Raw genomic sequence first — 14,848 nt, forward strand, 5'->3', positions numbered from 1 at the left:
TGGAAAAAAATAGGACAAAGAGCTTTTCTTAAAAGACTTAAAAATTATTCCACAAAAAGTTATTTTTTCACTGAAATTTGTTGTTATAGCCCAGTAACATAAGCTAGACCTTGATAAATATCTGTGATGTTATAGCTACAGTACAATTCCCCATACAGAGAAAGTATACATACCATATATATATGTCTATAATATACAATGTATATATATAATCATAACCGTAAGACACAGAAAATCTAGAAAAGAAAATTTCTTTGACCCCCAAATCATCTCAGGTAAAATAGGTAGTTACATTTCAGATGTTTTAAAAACAATTTAAGGGCACTCATGTTGTATGGGCGATTTTCATTATTATTTTTTTTTTTGATAGCTGCTTTGAATTTATTTTCTACTTGGTGCAAGGCACAGGGTTATGAGGTGTCAGGAAGGCTATCACGTGGCTTGGGTGGTAGAGTGGGGTTCTCTCAACTTTCTTTATGGTGTTTTGCTATTTTGATATTAAAGAACCCAACTGCTTCCACTGGCTGTAGCCTGCTTAGTCTCGGGGAGGGAAGGGAAGGGGAGGCAGAGGGGGGAGCTCTTATGAGCCTAGCGATTTGGAAGGAAGCCTGGCAGCTGGTGGCAGCTACTCAGGACCGGGGCCTGGAGTTGGTTTTGGCAGGCTGGCCGCCAGGCTGCTGCTTCCCCACGGCTTCCCGAGCCAGTTCACAGGTGATTGCGACGGTGGAGGTCTCAGGCGATTCCGGGTGCTCTGGGGACTCCAACACTGTGGCCATGAATGGGAGAGTGGAATTCCCAAAAAAGAAGCTAGCCCACCAGTGTCCGGGGTCGGCCTTTGGGAGACCCAGCTGTGGGGGATGGCTTCCCCAAGGTACTCTACACTTCCACAGGGGCTGTTACTGGAAAGTGGAACCCAGGCGGAGCGGGTAGTAGTCATGGGTGGCCATGAGAGAGACGCTGGAGGTGATGGCTGCCAGGCTCTTGCTTGTGGGCTTGTGGAAACCTCGGCGGTGACCCCTCGCCGGCCTCAGCAGATGATTATGGGTGGCGGGGATGCAGGTGCTAGGCCAAGGAGCCCTTTTGCAGAGGAGACCGTGGGCGGCAGCTCCACTACCCAGACGCATGGGGATTTTCATTATTTTAAAATATTTTCTTTGCCTTTTGTTTTTTTGTACATGTGACTTTTAAAGTTGTTTTCATTTTGGTCGTATTTATTTAAGTATAATTTACGCACAATAAAATATACTCACTTTAATCTATAGTTTTATGAGTTTTGCCAAATGTATACACTTGTGTAACCACCAACACAATCAGGATATAGAATATTTTCACCAACTAAAGTTTCCTTGTACACCTTTGCAGTCAGTCTTCCCTGCAGCCCTCATCCCAGGCAATTACTGTTCTAATTTCTGTGATAAAGACTACTTTTGTCTAGAAATTCATATAAATGGACAGTATGTATAATTTTGTGTCTACTTTTGTTCAGCATATTTTTGAGATATATCCATATTGTTACATTTGTAGTTTTTTAAAGATATATTTTTATTGAAGTATAGTCAGTTTACAATGTTATATCCATTTCTGATGTGCAGCACTTTAGTCATATAGGAACATACACATTCATTTTCATATTCTTTTTCACCATAAGTTACTACAAGATACTGAATATGGTTCCCTGTGCTATACAGTATAAACTTGTTTATCTTGCAGCAGTTTTTTGATTTTTGTTTTAAGCTGAGAAGTATTCCATTGCATTGACATTTTAAAGACTGAAGTACAGCTGACGTAATGTTACAAGTGTAAAATACAGTGATTCACAATTTTTAAAGATTATACTCTATTTATAGTTATTACAAAATACTGGCTATATTCCTCGTGTTGTACAAGTTTTTTGTGAACTTTTCATTTCACTGATCTTGAGGCAATGGCTAAAATGCTGGGCAAATGCTAAATGCATGCTTAACTTTATAAGAAATCACCAAACTGTTTTCTAAAATGGTTATATAATTTTTCAATTCCATCAGCAGTGAATAAGAAAATTATTTCATGTCCTCACCAACACTTGTCATTGTCCATCTTTTTGATTATAGGCGGCCTTCCTAATAGGTGTAAAGTGATACCTCATTGTGGTTTTAATTTATATTTTTCTAGTGATTAATGATGTTGAGCTTCTTTTAATGTGCTTATTTGGCTGTTTGTATATTTTCTTTGAAGAATTGTCTATTCAGACTCAGTAAGAGCTCTTTATTCTGAAAACAAATCCCTCAATTGACACATAATTTGCAAATATTTTCAACCACTCTGTGAGTTGTCTTTTCAACTTTCTTGATGGTATCCTTTAAAGCACAAAAATTTTAAAATTTATTAAATCCAATTAAGCTAGTTTTTCTTTTGTCACTTTTACTTCTGGTGTCCTATGTAAGAAACTATTGTTTAATCCAAGGTTATAAAGATTTATACCCCTTTTCTTCTAAATGTTTCATATGCTTATGTATATGTAAATGTAGCCCTTAGGCCTATCACCCATTTTGAGTTAATTTTTACATACGGTATGAAGTAAGGATCCACGTTCCTTACATGTACCTACTCAGTTTTCCCAGCACCATTTGTTGAAAGACCTGTTCTTTCCCAACTGAATTATCTTGGCACCTTGTCAAAAATCAATTAACCATAGATAAATGGGTTTATTTTTGGACTCTCAATTCTATGCATTGATCTATATATCTATCCTAACGATGTTGAACATCTTTTCATGTGCTTATGTGCCATCTGTAAAACTTCTTTGGTGAAGCGTCTGTTCAACTCTTTTGCCCATTTTCTTTACTTCTATTGTTTTCTTATTATTAAGCTTTGAGAGTTCTTTACATAATTTGGATACAAGCGCTTTATCATACATGTGATTTGCAAACATTGTGACCTGGTATATGTATTGGCTTTACATTCTCTTCACAATGTCTTTCAAAGAGCAGAAGTCCTTAAGTTTGATTTAGCAGCTTTTTCTTCTGTAGAATATTCTTTTGTGCATGTTTAAGAAATCTGCCTAATGCAAGGCCACAAAGATTTTCTCCCATTTTTTTTTCTAGAATTTAATAGGTTCTGGTTTCATATTTAGGCCTACAGTCAATTAAGAGTCAAGTTTTATATATAGTACAAGGTATCAATCAAAGTTTTTTTTTTTTCAGATACAGATTTAGTTGTTGCAGTACCATTTATTGAAAAGACTACCATTTGTCTATTGAATTGCTTTGAACTTCTGTCAAAAACTAACCATACAGGTCTGTATAGGTTTGTTTCTGGTCCTTTGAACTATCTTTGTCTATTTTTATGCCTGGACTTGCAATTGCAGGCTGAAGTGAGGGCAGTCTGATGGGACTGAGCCCTTAACCTGTGGAATTTGTCACTATCCTTAGGTAAATAGTGTTAGAATTGAATTAAATTTGTAGGACACCCAGTCAGTGTTCACTGGGAAATGGACAACTGTTTAGTGGGACATGGAAAAAAAACACATTATCAGAATTGGTGTCAGAAGTGGGATTTGTTAGACTGGCCCTGGCTCATGGAAACATGTGGTTTGGGAAGAGAAAGGATGAAAAGGTGAGAGATAAGGAATCTTCGATTCCTGGGTGGCTACTCCATGATATGGTATAGCAGCTGTGCTGCAATCAGTTACTAAAGGTAAAAGTTACCAATGGAATTTAGGGATGGCTCCAAATCTGACCAGCAATTGCTTTATCTAATCAAAACACAGACTGACAAAGGCCAGAGTTCCTTGGCTTGACCACTTACTTAATGGGGACTCAGAGCCTTTTGCAGAAGAGTGGGTAAATTAATCAGGAGGTGAAGTTACCAAAACCCACTGGTGAAGCCCTGGTATGAGCTACCATTACACGGAGAAAAAATTAAAATGTAAGGGTTGATAGGATTATGGAAGTTGGAATGTTTAACAAGCTTTATGTAAAAAAGTCATGTCCCCTTTACCTTAATGTTTTATGGAAATGAGTATTATGCTGGTTGGGGAACACTTCTACCTAGTATTATAAAACCAAAATCTGTGGATGAAGCCCTAATGGACTGGAGAATATCTCCCCTACCTAACATCATAAAAGAGAAAGCATGTAAATCCACCTTTCAAGCAATGGCCAACTGGCCAGGCCATATGGTTGGATACAAGGGCAATGGAAACCTGGCCATTAAAGGGGCATGGCCCTATGGAAATCACTATGGGAATCTGAGGGGTGCAGTAAAGATGGACGTATCTGTGCCCATCAGAAGAACTCTTCCATGTTCAGAAGATAACTGGAATTGATAAACAGATATCCCTATGTATTCACTTGAGGTGGCCACCTGGGTCCATGGAACGAGTGGATACGGAGGTACTACAGCAATGCAGAGATGGACTGAATCTAGATATATTTGTCTTGCATTCTCTGAGGCACAAATTGCCAGAGAGCGAAGGAAAACTTTCTCCTTCCCTGCAGTGTCCAACAATGGGCAGAGAGATGTCCTCCTTAGTAATAATTTGATGGAGAATTGTAATGGGCAATTAAAACACTGGTTGTCTAAAATGACAGGGGGGAGGGAATGGGGAGATATAGCCCTGAAGGGCTAGTCACATGCCTTCATGAGTGTATGGTTACACTCAATGTGAGTGGAGCTAAAAGAACGTGTCCTCCAGATATTCTCCTGTTATTCTGGGGGAGCTGGGGACAAGGGAGTGGCAAAGGATGCTGGTATGGCTAGGAAATTCTTGTTAAGGGAGGATACTCATATAATGACTATACTTTCTTCTTCTTCCCTCTATGACAACATTTTTTAATATAATAATTCAGTTTAAAAATCTATTTATTTATTTATATATTTTTAAAAGTTTTTTGGGGGAAGTAATTAGGTTTTTATTTATTTATTTTTAATGGATGTACTGGGGATTGAACCCAGGAACTAACGCATGCTAGGAACACACTCTACCACCAAGCTATACCTTCCCACCTCATTTTTTTTTTTTTTTAACTCTCCTACCTGATACAGTGGTCCCAGAACTAGGGCTGCAACTACAAATACTGGAAGCAGGGATGATTCCAAAGCAAGAAACTGTAACTGTTTTTAAATCTTGTCAGAATTCCCAAGGGCCTAATGAGATGGGTTATGCCTCCATTACATCTGGCAAAATTGGGATTAACAGTGAATATAACTATACTGCCTGGTGGTAAAAAAAGCCCACTAGTTCTGCACCTATGTAACCTTACTCTATCTGAATGAGAGTGGACTGAGGGGGAGACACTTGCTAGGCTAGTACTGCTGCCTGCAATCTAGACCAATACAGTGGCCAAAATTAATGTCCCTTCCAAAGGTGGAAAAGTTTGGGTACACATGAAGAGAGGGAGGAATAGTAGCTGAGGGTACAGCAATGAAAAAAAGGGTTATGTAATGAAGGAAATTCAATATGACATTAACACATTGAAAGAGGCTCAGAGCAAGAGATGATATTATCCCTTAGCTCAATTATACCAGATGCTTAACAGCAATATATGGCTTCACTCTAAGACCACTTCTACTTTTGGAAACTTACAACATATTATGGAAGCCTGCAAACCTGAGTGGCCTTGCCCTGGGAGACATTTTCATACGATGGGCTGGACTAGTTATTAATGACTGAATGGGACTCTAGTAATGTGCTAGTATCTGCTGTTACAATAGTTTTGTTATAAGGGATCTGTCATCAAACGTCAAAAGGTATAATTAAGAACTATATTTGTTTTTTGTCCCTGGTTCCTAACACAGAACTCCTCAAATCCATTATAATTTTCTGAGTATCAGGCGTGTCTTTTCTCATATGATTCCCCCTTTGAACATATGCTAATAAGGTGACAGAGTGAGACCCTTAGATTGCCTCATGGTAGGGCTAGTCACCAGAAAGACCAAATGATTAGAGTTGGAACTTTCAGCCCTACCCTCAGACCTCTAGTAAGGGTAAGTAGGACGGTGCAGATTAAGCTATATACAAATTCTTGAACAACAGCAGAATTTGATGAGCTTTCATGTTGGTGAATGAATCCATATGCCTGAAGGGTGGGATACCCTAGTTCCATGGGACAGAAGTTTCTGTGCTCAGGATCCTTCCAGACCCTGCCCTACATACCTTTTAATCTGGCTGTTTATTTGTATCCATTATAATAAACTGGTAAATATAAGCAAATGAGGAGGGGTAGTCGGAACTTCCAATTTATAGCTAGTCAGTCAGAAGCACCAGTAACAATTTCAACATCTGAAGTGGAGACAGGAGTCTTCTGGAACTGAGCCCTTAACCTGTGGATTCTGATACTATCTTCAGGTAGAAAGTGTCAGAATTGACCAAATTTGTAGAACACCCAGTCAGTGTCTGCTGAGAATTGGAAAAGTGCTTGATGAGGTTTGGAAAAAACACACATTGAAGGCACAAAACACTGTCTTGATTACTGCAGCTCTACAGTATGTCTAGAATTTAGGTAGTACAGCTCCTCCAATTTTGTTCTTTATTTTTCTAAGTTGTTTCAATATTCTAGGTCCTCTTCATTTCTGTATGAATTTTAGAACCAGCCTGTCAATTTCTCTTCAAAAGCCTGCTGTAATTTTGACTGGGACTATATAAATGTACAATAAATCTTGAGAGAATTGCCATTTTAACAATATTAAGTTTTCCAACTCATGAACACAGCATTCTCTCCATTTGGTTAAGGCCTTCTCTAATGTCTCTCAACAATGCTTTTTTTTTTTTTTTTTTTTTACAGTGTACAGGTCTCGCACAACTTTGTCAGATATATCATTAAGTATTTCACAGTTTCTGACAAAATTGTAAATGTCTTTTTTCCATTTATGTTGGTTGCTGCTAATATACAGAAATGCAGCTGATTTGTATATGCTGATCTTGTATCCTGGAACCTTGCTAAACTCACTGATTAGATCTAGTTGCCCTTTTGCAGATTTCATGGGATTTTTCTACATAGATATGTTATTTGTGAATAAAAACAGTTTTACTTCATTCTTTCCAATCTGGATACCTTTTGTTTCTTTCCTGATCATACTGGACAAAACCTCCATTACAACGTTCAGTAGCAGTGAGGCTGGACACCCTTGCCTTGTTCCTGATCTTAGAGAGGAAATATTCACATTTTATTTTTCACTTTTAATTTTGATCTAAGCTGTAAGATATCCTTAGATGCTCTTTGTACATCTGTTGAGATGATCAGATTGCTTTTCTTTCCTGCTGGTAATAGGATGAAACACATTGATTTTTAAATGTTAAACCATGCTTGCATTCCTGGAATAACCACACTAGTCTTTTTTATATATTGTTGGGTTCTGTCTGTTAACAAATTGTTAAGAATTTCCTCATCTATGCTCATGAGAGATACTGTTCAGTAATTTTCTTTTCTGATGTCTTTGCTTGGTATTGATACCAGGATAACTCTGGTGTTCTTCTTTAAAATCAGCTTTCTTTCAATTTGGATAGTTTCCACTGCTGTGTATTCAATTTCACTGTCCTTTTCTTCTGTGTTATCTTCTCTAAGCTCATCTAGATACTTTTCATGTCAAATATTTAAACTTTTAGTTCTAGAATTTCTATTTTATTTATTTTTTATACTTTTATTTTTCTCCATTTAATATTCATGATTTAAAATCTTGAGTCATATCTATAAAAATGTTTAGTGTTTTTCCTGCTAATTCCATCATCACCATCATTTTGAAGTTTGTTTCAATTGTCTGATTTTTCTCCTGGTTATGGGACACATTTTTCTGCATCCTCCCTCATCTAAGCAGCTTTTATCAGATAACTAAACATCTGTATTAAAAATTTCAATCTAAGTATCTAGATTTTGTTGTCTTTTTTAAAAGACTGCTTAGTTTTTCTCTGGCAGATAGTTTATTTGCAGAGCAGCTTGGTCATTTCAAGACTTGTTTTAAACTTTGGAGGGTAACCTTAGAAAGCCTTTATTTTAGCACCCCAATGTTCACAGCAGCTCTATATACAATAGCCAAGACATGGAAGCAACCTAAATGTCCATCGACAGATGACTGGATAATACTACTCAGCCATAAAAAATAATAAAATAATGCCATTTGCAGCAACATGGATGGACCTGGAAACTGTCATTCTAAGTGAAATACATCAGAAAGAGAAAGAAAAATACCATATGATATCATTTACATGTGGAATCTAAAAAAAAGGCAAATAAACTTATTTGCAAAAGAGAAACAGACTCTCAGACATAGAGAACAAACTTGTGGTTACAGGGGCGAGGAGCAGAGAAGGAGGTGAGCGGATAAATTGGGAGTTAGATATTTGCAGATACTGATATATATAGAAAAGATAAACAACAAATTCATGTTGTATACTGCAGGGAACTATATTCAATATCCTGTAGTAACTTATGGTGAAAAAGAATGTGAAAACAAATATATGTATGTTCATGTATGACTGAAGCATTGTGCTGCTGTACACCAGAAATTGACACACTGTAATAGACTATACTTCAAAAAATATATATATATACGCACAGAAAAAAATATATATATATACAGAAAAAAAGAAAAGAAATCCTTTATTTTAGGGCTAGTTTAATCTCTTCTGGCTCTTCTGGCATCTGTACTGAATGCCCTGGGTATTTTATAAGTTCTTTCCACTGTTTGGAACTTGAATATTTTCCAACCACGTGTAAGCTCCACGTGTTGTTCAGTTAGCAGACCCTTGGTATTTGTTCTTTCTCAGGCTTCAAGGAATCGCACCCTAGGCACACACTTGATTTAGTATTCAGCCAAAGATTCAAGAAACCCATATAAAGATTTCTAGAATTCTTTCCTGATGTAACTGCCACCTCTGCATTATTCTGGCCCACAAATTCCAGGCACCTCAGTCTTGCTAAACCCTGATTTCTGTCCCCTCAGTTCAACAAAATTGCTGTGATGTACTTGGTTCCCACAGCCTATGCCAGGATCTAGTAAACACCTCCAAGAAGAAAGGCAGGGAGACTGTAGAGCTCATCTTTGTTGCCCGTTGTTTAAGGTCTAGAAATAATTATTCCAAACCACCCCCTTCCCCTGAAGTTTTCTATTTATGGTTGGAGAGCTAATCTGGTACCAGTTACTCTGTCATGACCCAGAGTACAAGTTTCTGCGTATATAATTTTTTATCATGTCTTCTTCACTTATAATGACATTCAAATATTCCACTGTCTGTATATCTCAACATTATTCAACATTTCTCTATTGTTGGACCACTACATTATTTAGAGTAATTTGCTATTATAAATAATGGTTCAATATCTCTGTAAAAAGAAGTGTTTGAGTGTAAGTTTTAAATTAAAAGGTAAACTACCTGAATGTTCATCAACAGGGGAAGTACCTAGATAAATTATCGGTAAGTTCATTTAATACGTTTATAGCCATATGTTACTGGTTGAATTGTGTCCCCCAAAAGATAGGGTAATATTCTAACCTCCAGTACTTCAGAAGGTGACCTTATTTGGAAATAGGGTTTTTGCTGATGTAATTATTTAAGTTACAAAGATGTTATTAGGGTGGGCCCTAAGCCAATATGACCGATGTTCTTATGAAAAGGGTAGATTTGGACAGAGAAATAGACACATCCAGAAGATGATATGAAGACGCACAAGGAGAAGAGGGCCATTTTATTAGAGTGATGAATCTACAAACCAGGGACTGCCAAGGACTGGCAGTAAACACCAGAAACTAGAAGAGGCACAGAAGGATTCTCCCCTGGAGCTATCATAGAAAGCATGGACCTACTGACACCTTGACTTGAGACTTCTAACCCTCCAGAACTGAGAGACAAAACATCCCTGTTGTTTTAAGCCACCCATTCTTGGTACTTAAGTTACAGTAGCCCTAGGAAACTAACACACCATACAATAAGGATTGATTATTGTAAATCATATTGTCAAAAACTTTCTAGAATATGGGAAAATTCTCATCATGTGCAAAGCAGGTACTATTATTATTCCCATTTAACAAATATGGAAACTGAGGCCCCAGGTTTAATAATTTGCTCAAGATGGCATACACAGTAAGTGGTAGAACATAATTTGAATCCAGGTAGATTCTTGTATGCTCCTAACTACTATACTACACTAGCTCTTAATTACTTACAGCTATAAGCAGCATTAAAACTTTTTAATGCAAACTGAGAAGTCAATTCCATTTAAATATAAACAAAATAAGCTAGGGAAGTAATAAAGTAGGAAACTGAACTACCTGAGTTGGAGATAAAATATTCTAACATTCCCCAAATTACAGTGCATTTTAGAATAAATTCTTCAGGGTGATTATTCCATAGAGTAAACCCTGAAAGAATACCAACACCTAAGAGTAGCCACAAAAATAAACACTTAAGTGAAAATACACTATTATTTATTTGTTACATTTTATTTTCTCCAATGGGACTGTGAAAAGTTCATTCCTTTTGAGTATTGAGGAAAGAAGTCTAGAGATTAGGTGCTGGATGTAAGATGAGATAAACTTAAAAAATACTATAGAGCTTTCAGAACCTGGGGAGTACAGTGAAAAGAAAAAAATTTTACATTAGAGGAAATTTAGTGTAGCTAATGAGGTAGTCTTATCTTTATGAATGAACAGCTCTGATCCAGGAATTTAGTAGGAGGGGCCAAAAAATTTCCAGGTAGAGGTTTAGGTGGGTACAAAGCAGTTTTCTCTGTCACATCCCATTCCCTAAGCCCTCCTCCTCTGTCCATCTGACATAGAAGAGCTTTTACTGAGTTGTCTTTTTGTGGTACGCACTGGGTTTTCATCAAAGAATGCAACAAGAAAGAATCTAACAAAATGTTACTGTTATTTGCTGTAAAATTATTGTTAAAAACAACTTAAAATTTCTTATATAAGGCCATTTATAATATGGCCCCTATTAATGTCCTATAAAAGAAATCTAATTTGTAGTTAATTGCACAGAAAAGCTTTACTTCCCTGAAGATACAGAATGTTCTTCCCCCATATATGGAAAGAGAATCATGTAGCTGATCGTTTGCAGCCCAGCCACAGAGTATATGAATCCCTGTATATAGCCTACATAACTACATTCTACTATTTTCCCTACATCCTTTTAATTTTTACCAAATTATTTTCCCTTGGTCCTAATTTTTAATTATTTTTAAAAAAATTTTTTACATTAAAGTATATTTATTTATTTATTTTGTAATGCTTCAAATCATTTATGGAATGAATTTTATATTAATAAATAACTGACAAAGAGTTATATCACAACTTTCAAAAAAAAGAACAATATGGAAAATGATCTAAATGCTTTACCTCACACACCGTGGGTGCTGAGAGCAATGTTTTGAACAATGGAATTTTGTGTGGATGAGGACTGGGTGCTGGAATGCACCATAAACAATGAATCTCCTTAAGACTTTCAACAAAAGACTCACTGTAGCCTCCTAATCTTTATATTCCATGAGGTTAGAAGAGTGTAAGCCTCATCCACCACTGTTACTCAGTATCTCGTATTGCCAAGCTCATTCTGAAAGAATAAATTTAGTTTATAACCTAAGATTCTACTACATTGTATTTTTTAAACTCTGCGTCCTGAAAAAATCACTTCAAACACAATTTAGAAATGGCTTTCTTGTGCAAGGAGAATTCACAAAGAAAAACAGTTCTCTTTTTGATACATACGATTCTTGCTGCAAACATGTTGCATGGCCCAGACTGCCCACAGCTGGACTCCTGGTGTTGTGAAACAGCCAAGTAATGGGAAAAATGGATTAAAAGACCTAAAAGTTCAAAAGAAAAGAAAAAAAGGTACATCCTATACTTAGTGTCATTTGCTAAAACAATGATTTCTGAGCTTTTTATTCCAGAAATTTCATTGTACCATTTTGAAACTAATATAAATGAGCTATAGAACATCTTTTCTTTGTCTTAGCCATTTGATAAAGGATCGTATCCAGACAAACGTCTTGCTACAGAAGGTGGAAGGTGATCGGAACAAGGTACTTTTTTTCAGAAGTACTCATTTGGTCTTAAAGATACACATTTGAAGAATAGCAGACCTTGGCTTGGACACTTAGGTAAGGAGAAATTATTTGATAACTAGTAGAACACCACGAAGGAGGTCTAGAGTCTTTCTATTTCTACTAGTCTTCTGCCCCAAAATGTGTAGAACATAAGCTGGAAAATCAAAAATGCTGGCAGCATTAGCACTTATAAAGTAGACAACAAAATAAGTTGTAATATTATTCTTTATGCAGCAACCTGGAACACTTCAGGTATATTAGTAACTTAGCTATCAAGTCACCTAATTGTCATAAATAGAGTTAGGCATCCCAGTATGTACCTTCATAAATTATTACAAACTGTTTCCTCAAACAAATCAGGTACTACTTCTAGTTCTTTAAATGTGTCCTCTTATTCTAGATCTCCTTGCATTAATAATCTTCCTAAAATCTTCTGCCCTACTTAATTTCTCAAAACTCAGCTCATGACCTACTTCTTCTAGAAGTTTTTTTTTACCATTTTCCAGTGCAGATTTAAGTACTGTCTTTCATCTTTAATTTCATAGCATCCTATGCACATAACTAGCATATCTGAATTATATCTGATGTACATTTGATCTCCCTCACTAGGCTGTAAAGTTCTTATATGCAGGCACCATGTCTTACTCATCTTTGAATTTCAAGAGCATAACAACTCCCTGGCACTTGTCTTCAATAAATGTGGAATGAAGGAAAGACTGATGAATGACAGGTAGCAAAATAAAATAAAAATACTTTGCTTACTTTAAAGCCAATACAAAGATAGATGCCCAAGGGAAATACTATATACATCTAAAAGGAATGATCTCTAGGCAAGCAAAATGACTAGGTTACTGGTCTTAACATTAATTATTTTGCTTATTACCTGTATGCTACCATCTCACACTCTGGAGTTGGCCATTTCAAAATAGCTGAATGCTGAAAGACATAAGACACACAAGAAAGGATTATAATCTTTATTTGGCACTGCATTATGAGGCTTTGATAGTTTAATCACTATGAATGTTATTTGTATGTTTCCAGAAAACACCAAATTACCCTACCAGATCATCAAGAAGAGAATTCCTCTGGCTCCGACTCAATGTCCAAGCTTGTTCGCCTCTAGATATTAAATGGGCAATAATTCCAGCTGCAAAGTAACTGACTTCCACTTCAACACTATGTAGGAGGCTACTGATGTGGTCTATAAAATCCTTCCACATTAATTCAGAATGCAATTCTTGTACTTCAGCTATATTGTTCTGAAAAAAAAAAAGAAGACATAAAAATTAATGTAATATGGATAGTAAATGGCTAAATGACTCTTTACATTCTAAGAAAGAACACAGATTGCAGTGATTTAAACATGTATGTACATATGGACAAAAGGTGAAGAACTATTGCTATGTTAGCACACTGGGATTAGGGATGATTTTATTCCTCTCCTCCCCAAACAATAAATTAATAAAGAAATAGTAGTTAGTTCATTTTCAGGCAAAATGGTGAACTAGGTAATCTAAAATTTCCTGCTACAAAGTATCTGGAAGTACTGGGTGAAAAATAGACAACAAACTTTAAATATGTACCTTTACTCACTGGGATAAGATGCAAACAGAAAATCAAACTAGAATAGTAGCATGCCATCACTGGCCTGCAGGGGCAAGAGAACTGGGTTTTAACAGCCATGCAAGGGCAGAATGTAAGGGCCAGAGACTGGAACTAAGACTTCATGTATGAGGCAAGGACTTTAAAGCATTACACCTCAGAAAAAGAGTGGATTGATATGGATGCATAAAAAAGATGCCTACTGTAATCTGGGCTCTGGCCTAAAAGAAAAAGTCTTCCCTTATAATTTATAACCAGGGGTCTGCCCTCACACAAGACTATAGTTCAAATTTACACCATCTGCGTGGTCTGAAGAAACTAACCTGAGAAGCCACAGTAAGACAGGTAGGAGAAAACCCAGAAGTTTGGTATCTAAAAAGCAAAGAGGGGTGAGCGTATCAAGAGGATGAAGGGACTAGCAGTTCTGAATAATGAGGAGAGCCAGAATAAGATGAAGATAAAAAAGTATCCATTTGTTTGAGCAGTGTAGTGATCCTCTGTCTTACAAATTTCACAGCCTTAGACCACTGAACGTCAAAGTTTGCCTGCTGGCCTAGGGAAGGTAGGTTTTTCATCTGAACTTGGGGTGAGATGGCTTCCCTAGGCAATACATAAGGAAGACTTCTATTCACTTGGAAAAGTATTGAGGGGTTTTCAGTTTAGACTGTGCTTTATCTTCTCCAAAAAGATCTAAGATCCAACTTATCTCACTACTCTGAAGATTAATCCTCATTCTTAAAACTTCACTTCATCTACTATGAAATCATAATTCTCTTCCTAGCACATTGATTCCATTCCTTAGGAACCAAAACCCCTGGCTTTTTCATTGATAAACTATTCAATCCCTAGTTTAAGTCATTCTATAATAAATGAAAATGAAAGGCATTAAGTCTAAATGTATTCTCTCTAATGACCAACAAGTTTTCTTCTCCAACCATGGAAAAGAGTGAAGAGAGAAGAGACAAGTGTAACTATACTTACTACATGAATGTGTAGAATCCTGTATTTTTCCATCAGTATCAATGATTAATCAATGTCTCCTATGCCCTTCTTCAATCTCACACATTCAAATAAGAAAAGTCATCTTACAATCATTTTTATATTCTTTCCTATTTATATTTTTTACATAGCATGTACCATTTTTATAGTGACAAAAAAAGAAAAGAAACATGTCTTTTAAAACAAACAAACCAACCAAGAAAAGGTAGTGCTCCATCTCCTCC

General features: G+C 36.4%; 1 protein-coding gene and 1 pseudogene across 1 annotated transcript in view; both read right to left on the reverse strand.

The window, feature by feature from the left end:
- The window catches only part of ZYG11B (zyg-11 family member B, cell cycle regulator), a 72,752-nt gene that overhangs the window by 5,111 nt on the left and 52,793 nt on the right, over positions 1-14,848 (reverse strand). Inside the window, exons 11-13 of the mRNA XM_010951785.3 lie at positions 13,085-13,282; positions 12,907-12,959; positions 11,683-11,780 (exon numbers count right to left, since the gene is read on the reverse strand). Coding sequence (XP_010950087.2) covers positions 11,683-11,780; positions 12,907-12,959; positions 13,085-13,282 — 349 coding nt within the window. The remainder of the gene's footprint in view (positions 1-11,682; positions 11,781-12,906; positions 12,960-13,084; positions 13,283-14,848) is intronic.
- LOC123615893 (pancreatic progenitor cell differentiation and proliferation factor pseudogene) lies at positions 6-11,675 on the reverse strand (annotated as a pseudogene).

This window comes from Camelus bactrianus, chromosome 13 (genome assembly GCF_048773025.1).
Source record: "Camelus bactrianus isolate YW-2024 breed Bactrian camel chromosome 13, ASM4877302v1, whole genome shotgun sequence".
NCBI lineage: Eukaryota > Metazoa > Chordata > Mammalia > Artiodactyla > Camelidae > Camelus > Camelus bactrianus.